General features: G+C 35.0%; 1 protein-coding gene across 2 annotated transcripts in view; it reads left to right on the forward strand.

The window, feature by feature from the left end:
• DPH6 (diphthamine biosynthesis 6) overlaps nucleotides 1–19,863 on the forward strand; it is a 204,096-nt gene that overhangs the window by 31,679 nt on the left and 152,554 nt on the right. Inside the window, exon 4 of one of the 2 annotated variants that reach the window (XM_066343415.1) lies at nucleotides 7,892–8,077. The exons of the other annotated variant lie outside the window; for it this stretch is intronic. Within the exon in view, the coding sequence (XP_066199512.1) occupies nucleotides 7,892–8,077 (186 nt within the window). Of the gene's footprint in view, nucleotides 1–7,891; nucleotides 8,078–19,863 lie in introns of those variants that run through there. 2 annotated transcript variants of the gene reach the window in all.

Raw genomic sequence — 19,863 nt, forward strand, 5'->3', positions numbered from 1 at the left:
TCTCTGTCTTTTGTATCCATGATATTTGATTTTTTTTCCCAAATGGCATTTGAGAGTGGTATTGATAATAACACTGATAAGAGATAATTTTAAAAACATGAAAACATACAGTGAAAAAATGAAAATTTTATAATAAGTGGAACAAAAACTATAGAGAATAAGGAGCAGGAACTGAGGAAAAATGAAAAAAGGAAAAAATGAAGTAAAAATCAAGTAAAATGCCACAAAGAAATATATAAGTCCAAAATTTAATAATTTGATTATAAATGACGTTTGGATGAGAGGGGAAAAAGTAGAAAGAAAGAAAGAACGAAAGAAAGAAAGAAAAAAAATGAAAAAGAGAGAGAAAAAGAACAAAACAAACAAAAAAGAAGTAAAGGTTTCTGAAATGAAACCCTCACAAAAAATAGGAATGAAAAATGTAACAATTATGAATAATGAAGTTCAAAAGGAAAAAAAAAGGATGGGAAGAAAATGGAAAGAAGAAAAAATTATAAAAAGCGTTAAAAATCATTTTTTTCCTGGTTTTGAGAGGTAACTTCTTTTTTTTCGGCTGGTGGCACTATACTACAAGTTTTACCTCTGTGTGGCTCTTGGGCAAGTGTCTGCTGGTGTGTCGCTGTGATAATGACGTAGGCTTTACCTCAGTCCAGTTGTTAGGCGGGGCTCATCAGGGCTTTAAGGCTCTAACAATGGCAGTCCCAGTCCTCCAGGTGCCTCTCGCCACCACCATCCCACCGGAGTTAGCAGCCTTTGGACTTAACTGTGAGATTCACCTCAGCTACTGTTTGCAGAGAAGGGGAGGCTATGCCTAGTCAGATCCGTCCTTTAGTACTGCTCAAAGCACAGTTCTGAGCAAGGCAGTGGCAATGAGAGCCACCAGCAAGAGCAGGCAGGGCTGGGTGCAGATCGCAGATCAAGCGCCTTTCTGCTACACACAGGCAAAATTCTATGGGCGGGCGGGCAGATATAGCACACCTCAGTGCACTGTGAGTCTGATCTCCACGTGCTTCTCTCACCCGTGCTGTTTGGTATCCTTGGTAGGCCACATCTGTGTTCAGCTCCCAGACTCCAGCAAAGCACACAGACACTTACAATGGCTGGTTTGGGCGCCCAGTGCCTGTGATTTCAGGCAGAGCCGGGAATACAGAGACGCTTGCATGCACCCAGCGCGGGCAGTCTCAGGCTAAGGATTTTGTCCTGTGCACGTGCCCAGCGCCAGTTATTGTGAAGCCAGGAATGCTCAAAGATGCTTGCATCGGACCACGCAGGTGCCTAGCTTTGATTATCTTGAGCTAAGCAATCAGACCTGTGCGCACGCCCGGTGCCGGTGATACTAACTGGAGGCGCTCGCACAGCACCGCCAGAGATCATGGAGCCAGGAATGCGCAAAGACAGTCCCACTGGTGCTAGTACCTTGTGCTGGTAATTCTAGGTGGAGTCAGTTGCCCATGCGGGCACCCAGCATCTCCGATCTTAGGCAGAGCTGGTGTGTTCTTTCTTTTGTTTGAGCACCTATCCTAACTCAGCTCCTTCCCTTCTATCTCAGTCTCTCCACTTCGCCCAGCTCCAAACAAAAGTGCCCCTTCCTCAGATCAGTGATGAAGTGAAATACCCCATCCTCCATCTTATTTCCTTCTGAGTGAATTTTCTTTTCAGCCACCTTTTCACCCAATCATACCTTTGTCTAGTGTGTGTATATTTCAGGTGCTCCTGAGATTTTTTTTCTCTGTGTTTAGTTGTTGAATTTGTTGAAATTTCAAGGGGAGAGATTGGGAGTATTCCTCATGTCGCCATTTCTCTCCTCATTCTTTTTTATTTTTTATTGTTGGAGGGAGAGAGAGTGGAGGAGGAAGGGAAGCATTCATTTGTTGTGTCACTCAGTCATACATTTATTGGTTGCCTTCCTTGTGTGCCCTGGCTGGGGATCGAACTCGCAACATTGTTATTTAGGGAGGACACTCCTAACTGACTGAGCTAACTGGCCAGGGACACTCCAGTTTTTTCTTTTACATGGCATCTCCTTTTTGATATCTTCCTTGGTTTGTCCCCACTGGGTATAGTGGTATAGTCTCTTCTTCTCTGTAACCTTTATAAGACATTGTATAATATATCTTATAGTACTTAATTTGTCTTTACATACAGGATTACTGAGTGTTGTTTTTATTTTATATATATATGTATTGTGTGTGTGTGTGTGTGTGTGTGTATGTGTGTTTTAATGTTAGAAGTACCTCAAGGGTCAGGGATTGAATTTCATTCCTTTTTGGACTCCATACAACCCTTAGACTCTGAAGACATTGTATATGGTACTGTGCTCCTCTGGAATTCAGTTATTCCATCTATAAAATGCAAATATAGCTTTCTTGTTGTTTTGCTTATCTGTTGTGAGAATAAATGAGAAAACATGAGACCCTTTTTAGGTTTCTAGAAATACAGCTACTGTATAAATTAGTTTTTCTTTTTTTCTTTGCTTGCCCATTTCATGGCAGTCTCAGGTCTCCTTTCTTCTTTAGTCCCTTGCTTCCAAAATAATCCAGTCAAGCTGAATAAAGTCATTTTTTGCAATTGCATACAAAGTTCCATTAGTATACTATTATTAAATAGTAACTGCAAGTTGGCATTGAGATGACTATAATTCCTCTTGACTTTATTAGTATGTTAATGCAGAGAAGAAAAAGAATGATAATCGTTCAAATTGTGAAAGAGGTTTTAATGGGGGCAAATTTACACTGTATTATATACTGGATTGAATTTATTCTTCGGCATTTGTTGCCTATAATTTTGTGCCATCCCGAGTCTCTTGTATGCTCTTTTAGTCAGTGATTCAGCATTCCAAGAAACATGAGGAATTACTTTTATCTAGTTTCCTACATGAGTAAACTGAGGCATGGGTTGTTTCAAAAGCAGATAAAGAAATGAATTAAAAAATGGCAGAGTTCTTATTAGCAGATGTTTTCTTTCTATTAAAAATTATTTTTGACATGTTCTTTTAGGATTTAACTCTATGCTTATTTTTATAATTAAAACAGCATATTTTCTATTAACTCATTTGTAAAAAGCCTCAAGCAAGGACTTCTATTGGAAGTTACATGAACTGAGTTTAGAGAATTTAGAATTTTGACAGTATATAAAAAACTAAGAGATTTAAAAAGTGGCTCTTTGACTGTCTAAGGTAGTAGAATAATCTGCCTATCGTGCTCACTCCTGTATGTAAGAACAGTTAGCTCTCAATGCCAGCAGATTATACCACACTAACCCATAGAATCTACAGTGCTGGGCCTGTGGGCACGTGATGTACTCACTTGCACACAGTGAGTGCTTAGAGAGCTATTGTTATACTCACTGAACAAAGTTCAGCTTATCTAACCTTGATAAATTCTGCTAATATTAACCCTTAAAAATTTCTGTAAAAATAGGTTGACAAATGAGAAGCAGCAGCAACTATCTGTTAGACATTTATTATTTCTCTTGTGCAGAATATTTTGCTACCTACCATAGGATTGGTTCTAGAACAACTGGAATGGTCCGTGGTTTAGTCTAAGACTGGTTCTCTTGTAGATTCTTTTCTACATATTAATTTTGCAGGGAGGTGAAGAGGAGAAGGCGAATCATCATTATTTGATAAATAACCCATGGTCTTCCCTTATAAACCTTTCACAATTTAGCTCCTTTAATAATATTTATTGGTCTCATAGTTATTTTTTGACTTCCTTAACCTTCACCTACTGATTTGAGTGGTCATAAAACCTGGACTCGATCACAGAAAGCTAATAAGAATCAGTGTAGTAGACTTTAATGCAGGATAATATGATACTTTAAGACAGTATTTCTTAATCCAGAGAGGAAAGGTGTTTTGAACTCTAAAATTTTATTCAAAATTTTTTTCTGGGGAGAGGTTCAATTTTTTATCATAATCTCAGTGGTCTGGTCTCTTAAGTAAGAACTACTATTTTACCTATCATTGCAGAAATCTTTGTAGCCTGGGGTATTCATGATTGCTCAAACCAGGAATCAGTTGTCTTCTGAACCTATAATGCATACCCTGCTCTGCACTGTGAGGTCAGAGGTGTTTCTGGTGTTGCTGGTGTTTCTAAAGGGTGAAGGAGAAGAGTAGCATGGAGGTAGCCCCTGAGTGCAGCTGGGATGCCATGCCCCTCTCAAAAAGGACATGAAGTTCTCAAAGATAATATAGTGCAAAGTAGCATCTTAAACTCACTTCTAAATTCACTTAAGAAGTGATGAGGACCAAAGAAAAAATAAGCTTGGACTCTTCTTTATGTATTTCAGCTGGTTCTTAATAGGCCTTCAGATTTTATGTTGAAGGAGAGAAGGATCGGGATGCAATAGAGATTGTTCCTGATTTTCTTAAGTGTAACTTTTTAAAAAAAAATTTCTTTTGCATTTACTCTTTTGGGTAGTTATTACATTATGCCTTGCTTTACACAATTATTTGTATAAAATATATCTTTCTTGTTAGTTTATAACCTTTAGAAAGCATGGACTATGTGTTTTCAACTTTGGATACTTTGTAGTGGCTATCATGGTGCCTTGTTCATATGAGGTGCTCAAAGTTTTTTTGTTTTATATTGTGTTAGGGAAGCTGTTGAGAATTTTCACCATATCACACATTTAACTTTTTGATGATCCCAGGGTGAAATTTCAGGTCTTAGTCTTTGTAATGTTTTCCTTACTATAAATATTGGATAGTCTTTTTGTTGGTGTTCTTTGTTTTCAGTTTGTTTGTTTTTTTTTGTTGTTGTTGTTGTTCTTTGTATTTTTTTGGTGTGGACACTGTAAACCACGCAACTTACTATATTTGGTTTCTTCTTTGTATTGATTGATAGCAAGGCAAGAGCCCTGTGAACTTTTCAAATATTTTTGTCTACTATAATAATAATTGCTATTGTTTATGTAGTACTACTTTTATATGTTCTATACAGTGTATTCTACAATAATTTGTCCTATATCAACTCAGTTTATTATCCCTATTTTGCAGATAAATAAGCTGAGATATAGAGAAGGTAAGTAACTTGTCCAAGGTTGCACAGCTAGAAAGTGATAGAACAGGTACTTTTTTTGTTTGCTTGTTTTTATAGTGAGAGAGAGATAGAGGGATAGACAGGGACAAACAGGAAAGGAGAGAGAAGAGAAGCATCAACTCGTAGTTACAGCACCTTAGTTGTTCATTGACTGCTTTCTCATATGTGCCTTGACCTGGGGGCTCTGGCCAAGCCAGTCACCCCTTGCTCAAGCCAGTGACCTTGGGCTCAAGCCAGTGACCTTGGGCTCAAGGCAGCGACCTTGGGCTCAAGGCAGCGACCGTGGGGTCATGCCTATGTTCTTGCACTCAAGCTGGTAAGCCTGCGCTCAAGCCGGCAACCTAGGGGTTTTGAACCTGGGTCCTCAGCATCCCAGGTGGTCTCTCTATCCACTGCACCACTGCCTGGTCAGGCAGAGCATGTACTTTTAATTACTACACTCTGGCCTGACCTGTGGTGGCGCAGTGGATAAAGCATCGACCTGGAATGCTGAGGTCGCCGGTTCAATACCCTGTACTTGCCTGGTCTGAGGCACATATGGGAGTTGAAGCTTCCTGCTCCTCCCCCCTTTCTCTCTCTCTCTCTCTCTCTCTCACTCTCTCTCTCCTCTCAAAATGAATAAATAAATAAAAATTAAAAAAAAATTACTACACTCTGCTACCTCCCAGCATTACATTTATGTTAATTCATACAGATATTACCATAGAACAGTACATATATATATACATATATACACCAATAAGACATGTGTGACTTAACAATGAGACAGAGGGGCTGGCATGTGTTTTGATGAGGAGACTGGGGTTATTAAGATGAAAGTGATGTATCTGTGTTTGATCTCATTTGAAAGCTCTCAGAATAATTTTAGATCATTGTTGCTCAAAGTGTGGTCTAGGGGCTGGTGTTGGTCCATGAAGTGTTTGTTATTGGTTCAAGGTCAGCTATTTATAGAAATTGAAACAAAGCTTTGAGAATCTTTTATAGTTACTTGAGAATAATTTTATATTATGTGTTGAATCTAATAAAAATGTGGCCTTGCATTTTATATCTTTTAAAAATTTTTAATTTTTGGTAATTCATTTTAATTATATTTTTCATAGTTACAGTCTACAAAGGTTTAGATTTTTTTTTAATATGGTTCTTAACATTGTTTGAGATGCACTGTTCTCAGTAACAGCTTTTCAAGTTTTTAAGCTATTGTTTGTCTAAAAAAGAAAAGACATTATTTGCAGCTTGCAATTGTATTCTAATTTATACCTGTTTCTGAAGGTGAATTACAAATTACTATAGTATATTTAGTTACTTTGTCAGTTTCTTCTGTGAGAAGCAGTTATAAATTGAATGGATTTTTGGGGGTGGGGGATATTTTTAAATTTTTCTCATATACTCGGTAATTTTCTCCAGAATACTTGATCAAAGAGAGTAGTGTGAAGAACTTGTCAATCATCCATAATTACAGTCTCTTTCCTTGACATATAAAAATGGTTAATAAAGCATCTTGATTTTTTGTTTATTTAAATTTTTCCCTGGAATAATATAAAAACAAAAAAGACAACAGCAGCAACAAAACATTGCTGGTGATACCAGTAGTGTAGTAGAATTTCCTATTTAGGAAAGCAAAGGTAGCTTCAGTGAGATAATATTTATATTTGCAACACCAGTTCAGTTTTTAATTTTTCTTTTTTGGGTAGGTTGAGACATCCCTTCTGTAATATAATTGTTGTAAAATAGTTTCATGCAAAGTTACCCACCTTAATAGGGCCTTTCAATATCCATACAATCACTATCTCCTCTTTAAAATAATCAGGACATCATTTGATAAGTAATCCCTAGCAATTTTTTAGATGTTTAAAAGCTGGCTTCCAAATAAAGAAATGGGATAAGGATATGAACAGGCATTTCAAAGAAAAAGAAATCCAAACAGCCAAAACATGGTCAGCCTCTAACTCAAAATTGCGCTTAGCACTTTGGTAGGCTCTAGAGATGCTATTGGTACAGGAAAAAATGGATACCCTCATGTGCTGCCAGCAGCCCTGTAAACTGGTTCAGCCTTTCTGAGGGGAATTTCACAGAACTCATCAGATACAAAAAATGCACTGTCTCTTTACCAAGCCGTTCCATTTTTGGGGAATTTATTCTAAGGAAAAAACTAAAGATGTGGAACTCAGTTTAGAAATGATTGGCAAATTATGGTGTATCTAAACAATGGCATACTATGCTGCATCAAAAATAAAATTGTAGAAATACATCTGTATTTATTATTAAGAGAAGAAAATAAATTACCAAAACTCTACATTTTTGTAAGTGTATTTGTACAAATATATGTGTAAAAAATGTCTGAAGAATATATATATATTAAATCTGTATGTGGAAATTATTAAGAGTGTATAACTTTTGCACATTTGAATGTTTACATTATTTTTCTTATAGCAAACATGCATTGCTTTTGAAACCTCTTTGTTGAATATTTGAACTCCATTTTGAAATGCACAGAATGGTATAGGAGGAAAGGAAACCTGATAATCAACAGGATGTCGCCATTCCCAAGGTCCTTTTCTGAAGGTTCACCAGGAGCCTGTTTTTCTTTCAGAGCTGGTTCTTGAAAGCTGTGTTTGAGTTTTTCTTCTTCTTTTTTTCCTGTGACAAATGCCTATCATTTTCTAAACAAGAAAGCCAATGTCCCAGTTAGGTGTGTGGAGTTCTTTTCATTCACTTGCAGCCCTGTTGTGTTAATACTGAATAAGCAGAGACAGCCTGACTGGTGGTGAAAGATGGTAAGCCAGCCTCAGGGCTTTTCTGGTCAGCCCCAAACCTCTGATTGCCACGTTTTCCTAATTTCCCATTTCCAGGGCATCACTAGCATGACCTTGCTTGCTGAATATGATGCTCTGACTCTCCAAGATTTTCACATGCATTTGGAAATGGGCGGTTGGACGATTGTTTACAGGACTCCAAATGAACTGTGCACTCACAGCAAGTTTGATAAACACACATTTCCTCCTTTTATCAGTGAGATGGCAGAATGTGAAGTATGAGTTTCCAGTTTTACTCATTCCCCTCAACCCTTTTCCTGTTTAAAAAGTTCGACATACTAATTGGATTCTGATCTGTCCCTGTTTTCTATTCTGCTTACTGGTATTTGACGGCTTATTTCAATACTTACCTAGGCAAGGTTTGGCAATCCTTCAAAAATAAACTTTCCATGTATTCAACTTAAAGGAGATTCATCCCAAGGAATGTAATGTGAGCACTAATTAACAGTAATGACTGTTAATCACTTTGCTTTTTATACTCCTTTAGGAGTACTGCTATTATCCAATGTAGTTAAGTAAAATGCTTATATATGAATCAACAATGCTGAATCCTTTTAGCAGCTATTGCTCACAATCAAGCTTTGCATAAATTAGAGTTAACTAAAATTGATTTTAATATGCTATGTTTCTTTTTATAATAGCAAACTAAAATATCAAGTTAAATATCCTGAATATTAAAAGGACATTACTTGATTTTGGGAGTTTTTGTTTTTTTCTTTTTTGGACAGTCATCCTTATGGTAGATGAAAAGCAGTATTGCAAATACAATTTCTCCCAGTTCCAGACATATTCTCTTAGATTTCTTTGAAATTACATGTGACACTTCATACTCACAGCAGTGCTTCGATTCTATTGCAAGCATTTTATCAGCTCAGTGAAAGCAATAGGCTTATGTTTAATTTTTCTGAATTTGTGCCTTTCCTTACTAAAGGATCTTACAGTTTCTTTAAATTACATAGCCCATTTATATAAACTTGGCTCATAAGATTGTGCATTCAGTGTTCATTAAAAAGGGTTGTTTTGTTATATTTAGTGTATTATTAGACTATTATAAAAGCTTTCTGTTTATTTACATGCATTCAACATACCTACAGACTGCCTTGCCTTGGGAGGAGGCTAAGCAAAACTCATAAATTAATAATTTAAGGGACTGACACTCGAGTAGCATTTTGGTTAAGTTAATAAGTGAAGCCGTAGCATCAGTGCTAGCCACTTCAACAGTGCTTTACTTTTGACTTTTATTGGCTGAAAATAACTTGTTAAACTGGGGCCTTTGTAATAAAATGAAATCTACATACCATCTGAAGTCCCTCCCCTGTCTTTGATTTATGAGTAGGTTGATATATTATTGAAGATTTTTTTAAAAACACTTTTACAGTTCTGCACTTTGATTTCAGAGGTGTTAATCTCTCCGGAAGTCTGGGAGTGGCAATGAGTTGTATACAGTTTTCCTAGGAAATTTGGGATTCTTTATTAGAGGCGTTAGGTTTCTGATGGCACCTGTATTAAAATTGATTTACCTAACTTGTGATGTGGTGCTCGTATTTCATGAGTATAATAGACTATCCTGCTTTCTCATTTTACATATTATCTCTAGTTGCCATGATGTTGTAATTTTTATAGTTAAGATTAGTGTTTCTACAGAGGTACAGCAATTCAGAACATTATTTTTAAATTACCAAAATAGAATAATTTAATTTCCCTTTTACTTTTATATTATTTGTAATGTCAATAACTTAAAATTTTCTGAATAATAAGTGGAAAAGTTTAATGGTAGCTGTCTAATAGGAAACATATTTTATATACTAGTCTTACATAATATATTGCAAGCATATTAATTTAAAAAAATCTTAGTCACAGTGCTTAATTGAATTGTTTGAAAAAATTTTAACAGGAATTCTGTGAAAAAATGGAAATATATGGAAGCTTAATGAAATGCTCTCCATATGTAATTATAAGATTCGTGAGTGTTGTTGTATGCATCTTACTTATTTCATATCTCAGTACTATTGCACAATAGCACAAATGCATGCTTATAAGGGAAAACTCGCTTTTTCTATTTTGCTTTGAGTTTTTACGTGTAATAAAATTACATTTAAAAATGGTGAGGATTTCAGTTTGATCCTTTTTTTGTTTTGTTTTTCTGTAGTGTGTTTACTTTCATGTGGGAGTGATTGATCTGTAGCTGTCATTTTACCCAAACAGGGGACAAATCGAATTGGCCTTTTAGACAAAAGTATGCAAACAGACTGCATTCTTTCTGTTGATAGAATTATGGAAGGACTGCATGAGGTGCCACATTTATTTTGCTATTGATTGTGAAGAGGATTCTGCACTGGGGTGCTGTTTCCATTGGATAAGGAGGTGCAATGATTAGTTACCTTTCTCATGAAAGCACTACAAAGGGAAATGCAAAATGTGTGCAGTGCAGTGTTCTCAATTTGACAGTTGTTTTTGTTAAGTTTTTTTTTTGTCCCATTGAAGTCCAGCCTATTTTAGAAAAACATACATTTCGGGTTTTTTCCTTATATTAGGCTTAGTAGATTTCCATGCATTTGACCCTTTAAAGAAATTGCACATTACAGTTTTTCTAGGCTTCTATTGTAAAGCTTCAAAGCTGATGCAACAGTGCCCTCTATAGTCTTTTAGTGAATAGGAGATGATTGTAGAGGATTTGGAATATTCAGGTAAGAAGCAGAATATTTAAATTTAATTTTTGCTCAGACAAGAGCCTCCTTTTTCCTAACTAGACATTCTTGTTTTTCACTAGAGGCTGTATTTTAAACAAAGGGAACAAAAGACCATTCTGAGTTTTCATGTAGAATTATTAGCTACCTCTTGTTACCCAGTGGTAAATCTCAAGTTTTATCAAGCATTCATCAGAGTAATTTGAGATAGAAGGAGCCTTACAAGCTGTACTGTCTCTTCATGAAATATCTTTTTGAAGTTGAATTCCAATAGTGGTATTTAAAAAAAAAATTAGTTCCTTTGTACCCATTTCTTCTATTTAATTAGAGCCTGAGTAGGCTGTCTAGAACTTAACTTTTAGTTGTTCCTGAATTGTGTAAACCAGGCTTTACACTTGACATTATTTAAATTTAAACCAAAGGAGTTACACAATGACTAGAGTATTTATCACTCATTAGGATTGATTTAAATTTTAGATTTTCCTTCCTCCCTTTTTTTGGATACCTATTTGTATATGTTGGTAGCTAAATTTTTCATTATAAACACAACTTTGTATGAAGTTATTAGATGATACACTCACACATCATATTTAGCTATGTTTAGAAAAGGATAATTTCATGAGCTAAGTTTATTTTGCTTCTAAAAGTGTTTTAGTAAAATGAGTATGAGCCCAAATTCTAGCTTCTTTATGTATTCTCTTTGTAATATTACAAACATTTTTTACATTCTGAGCCTGCTTTCTCATCTGCAAAATGCAAGCTAAAAATAGCCCATCTTTTGAGGTTTTTGTGAGGAATTACACATATATTAATTATGCAAGTCATTAATTTGTACTTAAATGGCAACTTTATTCCAAAAATCACAGTGTCAAGGTAAATGGTGTTGTTTTCTATGGAAAGTTTTAATATATAAACCTAGAACACATTTAATGCATTTTAGATTTAAAAAGAATTCCTGTGTCATAGCTTTTGATGATGTCTGTGAATCTGAGAGCTGGCATGGCATTCCGTGGTGATGTAGACTGACAAAGTGAGATGTGCATTAACTTTCAACACCCTGTAGACTTCATTTCCAAACTTCTTAAATAGGCCATTTATAAACTTAACTTTAGTAGATATTTACCCGCAAACTAATATTTGGGAACATGTGAAACTGATAATAAATCAAACATACACACACAAAAGAAGTCTTTTGTTATTATTAATTTTTGTGTGTGTGTATCTGGGAACACTTAGAATACTTTTCATTTATCAGTGTTCTTAATAGTAATTTAAAGCTCTTAATTCATATTTGCAAGGTAAGTGGCTTTTGCTTTCTCCACTCAGCTGCAAAACACTGATGACTGAAAATAGATCAGGCCCTGGACAGTTGGCTTAGTGTATAGCATCGGCCTGGCATATGGAAGTCCCAGGTTTGATCCCTGGTCAGGGCACAAAGGAGAAGCAGCCATCTGCTTCTCTCCCTCTTTTCTCCCTTTTCCCTTCCCACAGCCAGTGGCTCAGTTGGTTCGAGCATTGGCCCTGGTGCTGAGAATAGCTGGGTTGATTCGAGCACTGGCCATAGACAGGGGTTTCTGGGTAGATCCGTCTGAGTACATGCGAGTGTCTGTCTCACTAGCTCCCCTTATCTCACTAAACATATAAATAAGTAAGTAAATAAATAAATATCAAAGTGGAAATTTTCTGGCAAAAGTGGAGGTAGGGGCCTAATGTTCCACTCCTTCAAAGGAACATAGTTTAAAAACCTATGGACAAGTAGACACACACACGCACACACACACACACACTACTTTTGTGCAAAGGCTTTGTTCTACTTTGGTTTAGATTCAGAGCACCTAATGCTATACTGGCACATACATATCAATTAATATGTCCTGAAATTAATGTTTTTTTAACATCAGTCTTTTTGATACATAAGATTTGAGATATCATGTGTATTAAAATGTACTGTTAATGTGACAGTGTACTATTACAATAATTATTTCTCTGTGAACCACTTAAAACAAGCACACTTCCAGTGTAATTCATCAATTTGTTCTTTAAAAGTCCACCAGATTGTTGTAACTACAAATAATAATGGGGATTGAGTAAAAAAAATTTCAGAACTTGTCCTCAAGATGATTTAATTTAGCCCCTTGAGTAGTGAGGGTTTTTTTAACCCTTTGAGTGAGGACATACATGGACATTTGTACTACTCAAAGGGTTAAAGCTGTCATATTATATAATAATGGATTTAGCTCAAGTTTCAGATATTTGAAATGACCTGATGATAAAGTGCACAGAGGACTTCTGAATTGAAATTTTCCACATTTAGTAAAGCACTGTTTCTTCAAAGTTCTTGTTTGTGCTTCATATTGATTTTGAATAACCTTCAATTTAATACCATAATAAAGCACATACTAGTTTAAGTGTCTTGATTGGATTAAAATTGAGAACTGCGAAAGTATTTTTTTATCATTATAAAGAAGGAACCAATGGTATAAGCTGATAGAACGAAAATGAACCAGCTCTTAGTAAACCAAATGTGGTAGTTCTTTATAAAATAATGACCGCAGGCAGTAAGAAACATATTTAAAATTAAATTGTGGTTTATAAGACTGACAAGATGCTGTCTACCAAAAAAAAAAATGAATAAGGTATTTTTTCTTTGCAATGAAAGTACCAAATTAAGAATCTTGCTTAATTAAAATAATGATAAATGTAGATTACATTACTGAAGACAGTGAAATACAGCTGCTCTGTCTAGTGAGAGCCTGCATAATTTACCAGGAGTGTTCGAAGAAGCAATGGGGCAGCCACTGCAGACTGTCAGAGGAAATGTCCTGTTTATTCCACATACATTTCTTTTTTTAATTAAAATGTCAATGATAATTTTACTGCAGTCCTCAAAAAAAAATTCTTCTTTAACTTTCTTTAAGGTAGTAGAAGATGGATCATCGCTGCTGCTGAATGCCACATATTAAACCTGAGGGAAAAAATAGCATATTTTAATTTTTTATTGTTTTTTTTATTATTATTATGAGTTGATATTGAAGTGTGTGACATATAATTTTAACATGAGTTTTACATGAAAGAAATGTGGCAAAATCTTTGAATATACATTTTATTGAAAAACCTTTTGGAGTCACAAGTAATATTTGGGTAGAGCCATAGGTAGTATTTCCTACAAATGAAGATGTAGGTTTGTATACTATGGAATTCTCAAGGTGGGGCAGACAGCTCTGGGTATATCAGGATTAGCTGGGTGGTACTTCCTCCCAACTCCATCACTGAGCTGTGATGAGCGATAATAGTTGCCTGTGTCAGTGACTAGAGACCAACAAGAGGTTGAGAAACCTTTTTTTTCCTGAGTATTTTCCTCTTTTATTTTAATGATGAACAGCAATAGCTTCATAATAATATATATTTAAGAAAGCCAGTTTTGTTTATCAAGAATTTTTGGTGGACTGACCAGGCGGTGGCGCAGTGGATAGAGTGTTGAACTGGGATGCAGAGGACCCAGGTTCGAGACCCTGAAGTCGCCAGTTTGAGCACGAGCTCATCTGGCTTGAGCAAAAAGCTCACCAGTTGGGACCCAAGATCGATGGCTCAAGCAGGGAGTTACTCGGTCTGCTGAAGGCCCGCGGTCAAGGCACATATGAGAAAGCAATCAATGAACAACTAAGGTGTCGCAACGAAAAACTAGGAATTGATGCTTCTCGTCTCTCTCTGTTTCTGTCTGTCTGTCCCTGTCTATCCCTCTCTCTGACTCTCTCTCTGTCCCTGTAAAAAAAAAAAAAAAAAAAAAAAGAATCGTTGGTGGGCTTTTTGGTTGTTTCTTTGTTTCGCCTCCTAAAGATAAGCGGGGACTCTAAATTCAGACTTGTCTGTTTGCTAGGTTCTATCACATGATAGCTGTGTGACCTTGGTTAACTTCTTCTCTACATGTGAGCTTTCACATTTGTAAATTGGGGATAGTGGTAGTACCTACATCTTAGGGTTGTCTTGAGCATTTAATGGCATAAGCCATGTAAGATAGATAATAAAGGAAGCCTCGATAAAAGTTAATTATTATATTATTATTGTTATTATTATTATTAGTCACTAGGTATAACATTTCTTTTATTGTTGGAGCAATAGAGCATTGTTCATACATAACTAACTTATTAAGATTATTGTTATCTGTCATGGTGTACTCTGTTGATCTAGTTCTAGAGAAATTAACCATGTCCTTCTGTGTCAAGGTATATAGTAGATAGAAATTATATTGCCTTTATTTTGTCTGTAGCTGTCTTTTTCTCAGTAGTGCTTTTTGTATTAGTTTCTTTGGCATTGGTGAATATAATGTCAAAGTTTGTGTATTTCAATGTCTGTTTTGAACTTTGCCCTAGCTTGATACCAGAATTAATTGAATATTTTTCAGAGTTTAATTTTTCTAAATGGTCTTTTAAGTACACACTTACTAAAAACTTCTTGACTATGAAAGCTTTATAGGCAGAAAATGCACACATCATTAAGAATTTGAAAAGTTTATATGAGAAAGCAATATGAGTAGAAACTTCTTCCGATGATTTTACTCTATATATTTTTAGAATTTCAATAAAATGATGACTGCAAGAGACACAAAGATAAGGAATCACATACTGTATAACCATTATTCATGAAGTTTACACATGAGATGTGAGTTGCAGAATGTTAACCTTTTTTTTTCCCTTGTAATTTGTTTCAGGCTTTTTTCTAGTTGCTAGAGATGTAAATAACTAAGGCACAATGCCTGTCTCAAGCATTTTGAGGTTAAAGGGAGAAAATTACAGTTGTATAGTCATCAAAATAATTTGTGATGAATTCTTTACTCTTTTAAAAATATTTTATTTTTTTAAGTGTACCTCTTTGTTCTACGTCTTGTTCTATTTATCCTTCCTTGTCTGACCATTGTCACAGAGTTTCTCCTAAGAATCCTGAGGTTTTTAAGGGCTGTGTATTATTTTTTCTGTGCCTATTTGGGAATTACACTTATACTTCTTGATTTAGCTAATAATTTTGATTAATACTTTAAAATAATTTATCAGTTATTCTTAACCAATTTAGTCTTAGAGTTTCTAGGTTCCTTCCCTGTCCTGGTCCTCCTCAATAAAGAGCAGATAATTTTATATTAATTTGATTCTAAATGTTTCCACTGTGGTACTATTATAAGGTGTTTGTTGAAGTGAAGCTCGACTTCTCCTTTATGCTATTCTGCATATAGTTTCTTCTCAGACTGTTACATGTATAAGTTTTAGACAAAACTATGCTATATGTTAGGTTAAAATAATCTAGTTTGTGAAAATTTACATAGTTTTAAGATGCCAAATTTTAGCTGATGCTTTCTCCTTTATGATTAATTGATAATTACTGTTCCCTACTGTGTGTAAGATCACTTCATTCACTGAATTCCCTGTTTTGTATAACAAATTCAGTGTGAGTACTCTTTACCTCATTTTTCATTGACTTGGAATCAATTGATCAGTCAGGCAGTCTGAAATGGAAATGATTACGAAGCATTTACAAGAAAGCAAAGTTAAGGGAAAATACAGTAAATTACAACGTACTGTTACTAATCAATGTGGTAGCTAAAATATTTTATAAAAGTCATATAGCTTGTGAATTACACAAATATTTTAGGATAGTTTTCATTATCTGGACAGTTTAAAGATGTGTTTTCACTGGGTTTGGAAAAGCAAAAATAATTTTAAAATGCAGTCATTTTAGCTATCAATTTTGTAGAAAACAAAATGAGAATCTATAAAATTAGTTTTGTTACAATTTGATAATAACTAGTTTCTTTCTTTATATTTAACCCAAGACTTGGGGTAGTCTTCAAAATAAGTGTTGCTATAATTTATTTTCATAACTTATTTACTGCAATTATTTGATACTTTGCACTGTAAAAATAACATTGGCATTGCTTTCTTCATCTAGTTATTAGACTATAAAAGACCTGACTTTTCTTCATTCTTTTATTTTATTTTTAGTTGTTTTATGCATAAGTATCTGTTTTCTTTATTTTTTAAATTTTTACTGTCTTTTACCTCTCATATAGTCCTAAGAAAGAGTTTCTTTCTTTTGAGACTAAGGTACTTCAGACTCCTCTTGCAGACACATACAATTTATATATAAACTTGCAGGATTTTTATATTGTTCTATGTCTAAATTATTATTTAATTTTCCTTGATACTTATAACAATTGTATTTTTAAATTAAAGAAAATACATAAATGTATAAAATACACCATCTTACTCAAAATTCAGTCATTCACAGTTAATATTTTGATATTTTTTTATATATTTAATATTCATGCATAGACATACATACTTGTGTGTGCATGTGTGTGTATAATCATTTGTGTATATAACTCTGTAGACAGATTTTTTAAAACTAAATATCAGGAACATTTTTCCATGCCATTAAAATCTCTTTATGAACATAATTTAAGGGCTACTTAATATTCTATCATGTGGCTGTATAATTTCCTTAATGATTCCTAATTTTGTAAATTAGGTTGAATCTAAATTTTGTCTACATTTTAAAATATTAATTTTTTAGAATAGATTTCTAGATGTAAAATTAGTAGATAAAAGTAATTATTTTTAAGGCCATTGATTCATGTTACCTGGTGAATTTTTCATAAATAAAACACCTATTTATACATGCATTGTTTGTACTTTGAAACTCTTAAGTATCTTTGTTTAATGTATAAATATATTGAAACCTCAACTTGTAATTCTGTTTTTAGTTTCTGGCATTTGGTGAGTATAAGCTGGGAGTAGCATTCTGCCCATTTTTGACTACATTCATTTTTATGAAAAATACAGAGATGTGTTAGGGCAGCTCAGTCATGAAATGCAAGGCATAGGGTGATTCCCCCCCCCCCCATTATTGTGAGAAGTCAGCTTCCAGTGATTTAATGGGGCTACATGCAATAGATGACCAGCTGTAAAGTGGTCTGAATTTTAATATACTCTAGACTAATAATTTGCCATGTGCATAGACATAGTTATAGATACATGTTATTCCAGTTAAACAATTGTAGCTTTATGTTAATTGCAACTTTTTTTTTCTGATAGGTTCTATTTTCTGACTAACCATACTGTGTTCTCCACCTGGATATCAGTTAGTTTATTTTTATTTTATTTTATTTTATTTATTTATTTTTTTTTTTAAGTGAGAGGAGGGGAGATAGAAAGACTCCTACATGCATCCCTACCAGGATCCACCTGGCAGCCCCCATCTAGGGCCAATGCTCAAACCAGTCGAGCCACTGGCTGCTAGAGGAGAAGAGAGAGAGAAGGGGGAGAAAGAAGGAAAGATAAGCAGAGGGTCACTTATCACGTGTGCGCTGACTGGGGATCAAACCCGGGACATCTGCAGGCCGGACTGACGCTCTAACCCAGGGGTCCCCAAACTAAGGCCCGCGGGCCGCATGCGGCCCCCTGAGGCCATTTATCCGGCCCCTGCCGCACTTCTGGAAGGGGCACCTCTCTCATTGGTGGTCAGTGAGAGGAGCCTAGTTCCCATTGAAATACTGGTCAGTTTGTTGATTTAAATTTACTTGTTCTTTATTTTAAATATTGTATTTGTTCTTTTTTTTTTTTTTTTTTTTTTTTACTTTAAAATAAGATATGTGCAGTGTGCATAGGGATTTGTTCATAGTTTTTTTTTTTGTAGTCCGGCCCTCCAACGGTCTGAGGGACAGTAAACTGGCCCCCTGTGTAAAAAGTTTGGGGACCCCTGCTCTAACCACTGGGCCTTGTTAGTTTGTTTTCTATTGGCATCATTAAGCTTGAAAGTATTCTGACTTTTGACCATCAAATAAATGATGATGGAGATCATAGTATATTAATCATTTTGGCTATATGATTTTAATATCAATTGTAATATTTTAGGTATATTTTAGACTTTGTAAATTATAATGGTAAGTTTAAGCCACTACTTTATGTTCACTAACTACTCCGCAGAAAATACCTTATACTTCCCTTTTTTAAAAAATGAACTTGTATTATTAATGTTGGTTATTTTTACTACATCGTTAAAACAAAACTATAGTTCTATTTTGAATTTAGAGAATGTAGTAAAATAATAGCTATAATAATAGTGAGTTCATTTCTGAGAATAAAATAATGTTCATTTTATGATCATTTTTACTAAATGATTATTTAGACTTCGGAAAAAGAATAATAGATACCCTTTTTAGTATTATAACTACATTTTTGCTTTTGGTTTCCTTACTTTCTCAAAACTAATTAAGGAATTGTGGCTTCTGTAACATTTGTTTTCTTATCACTTTGTCTTTGGTAGCTCCTTATCAGTGATGTGGAAACCATCCTCACCATATTGGCTTGGGCATGTGTGTGTAGGGAAAGTGTGTGGAGGTGCTGTTTCGACGGAGTACTGCTGTTCTTCGAGCTGCTGAGATCTCATTTTGTTTCTTTTGCTCTCAGCTCTAAACACATCTGTATAAACACACTATGCACACTTCTATGGTTCCCTTCTCTCTTGATTTCTTTTCCTCATTCTCATTCTATCTTCACTTCTCTTTAATTTTGCACATGCATCTATCCTTGCACGTACACATACATATGAATATTCAGGTGTTAAAACAAAGATTGCAGGATCTAGATCTAATTTAATTGCTTACATTTTACTTATAGTCATTTTCTTTCTCTTTTATTCACTTTTCTAAAGATTTTATTTATTTATTTTAGAGAGGAGAGAGAGAGAAAAAGAAAGAGAGAGAGAGATAGAGTGGGGAGAAACAAGAAGCATCAACTCTCATACGTGCCTTGACTGGGCAAGCCCAGGGTTTCAAATCAGTGACCTCAGCGTTCTAGGTTGACACTTTATCCGCTGGGCCACCGCAAGTCAGGCCCTCTTTTATTATTTAGTTGTGGTCACCTGTAATGTTTGTGTTTCTATCAGCACAGGCATTCTTTCCTTCACTGTTGTGTGTCTCTAAATGAAGAATAAATGGTGGAACTAGAAGAACTCTTAGAACAGAGCTTCTGGAACTTGAGTATGCTTGAATCATCAGGGCGTTTTATTAGAAATTCAAGTTCTGATTCAGTTGGTCTGGGTGGGGCCTGAGATTTTTTTTAACATGTGCCCAGGGAGATGCCAGTGCTGCTGGTGGGGCCACACTTGAAGTGGTGAGGTATTAGATTCTGGGTTGCCTGCCTACAGAGAGTTTCATTTATTTTATAACAGAAATATGTTAGTTTAAAAGTCAGTTTCTTTACACAATTGCTATAGGAGTCTAATATCTATAAGGATGAAGGGGTTACATATTCTTTTAAAACAGAATTTGCC

This window comes from Saccopteryx leptura, chromosome 6 (assembly GCF_036850995.1).
Source record: "Saccopteryx leptura isolate mSacLep1 chromosome 6, mSacLep1_pri_phased_curated, whole genome shotgun sequence".
NCBI lineage: Eukaryota > Metazoa > Chordata > Mammalia > Chiroptera > Emballonuridae > Saccopteryx > Saccopteryx leptura.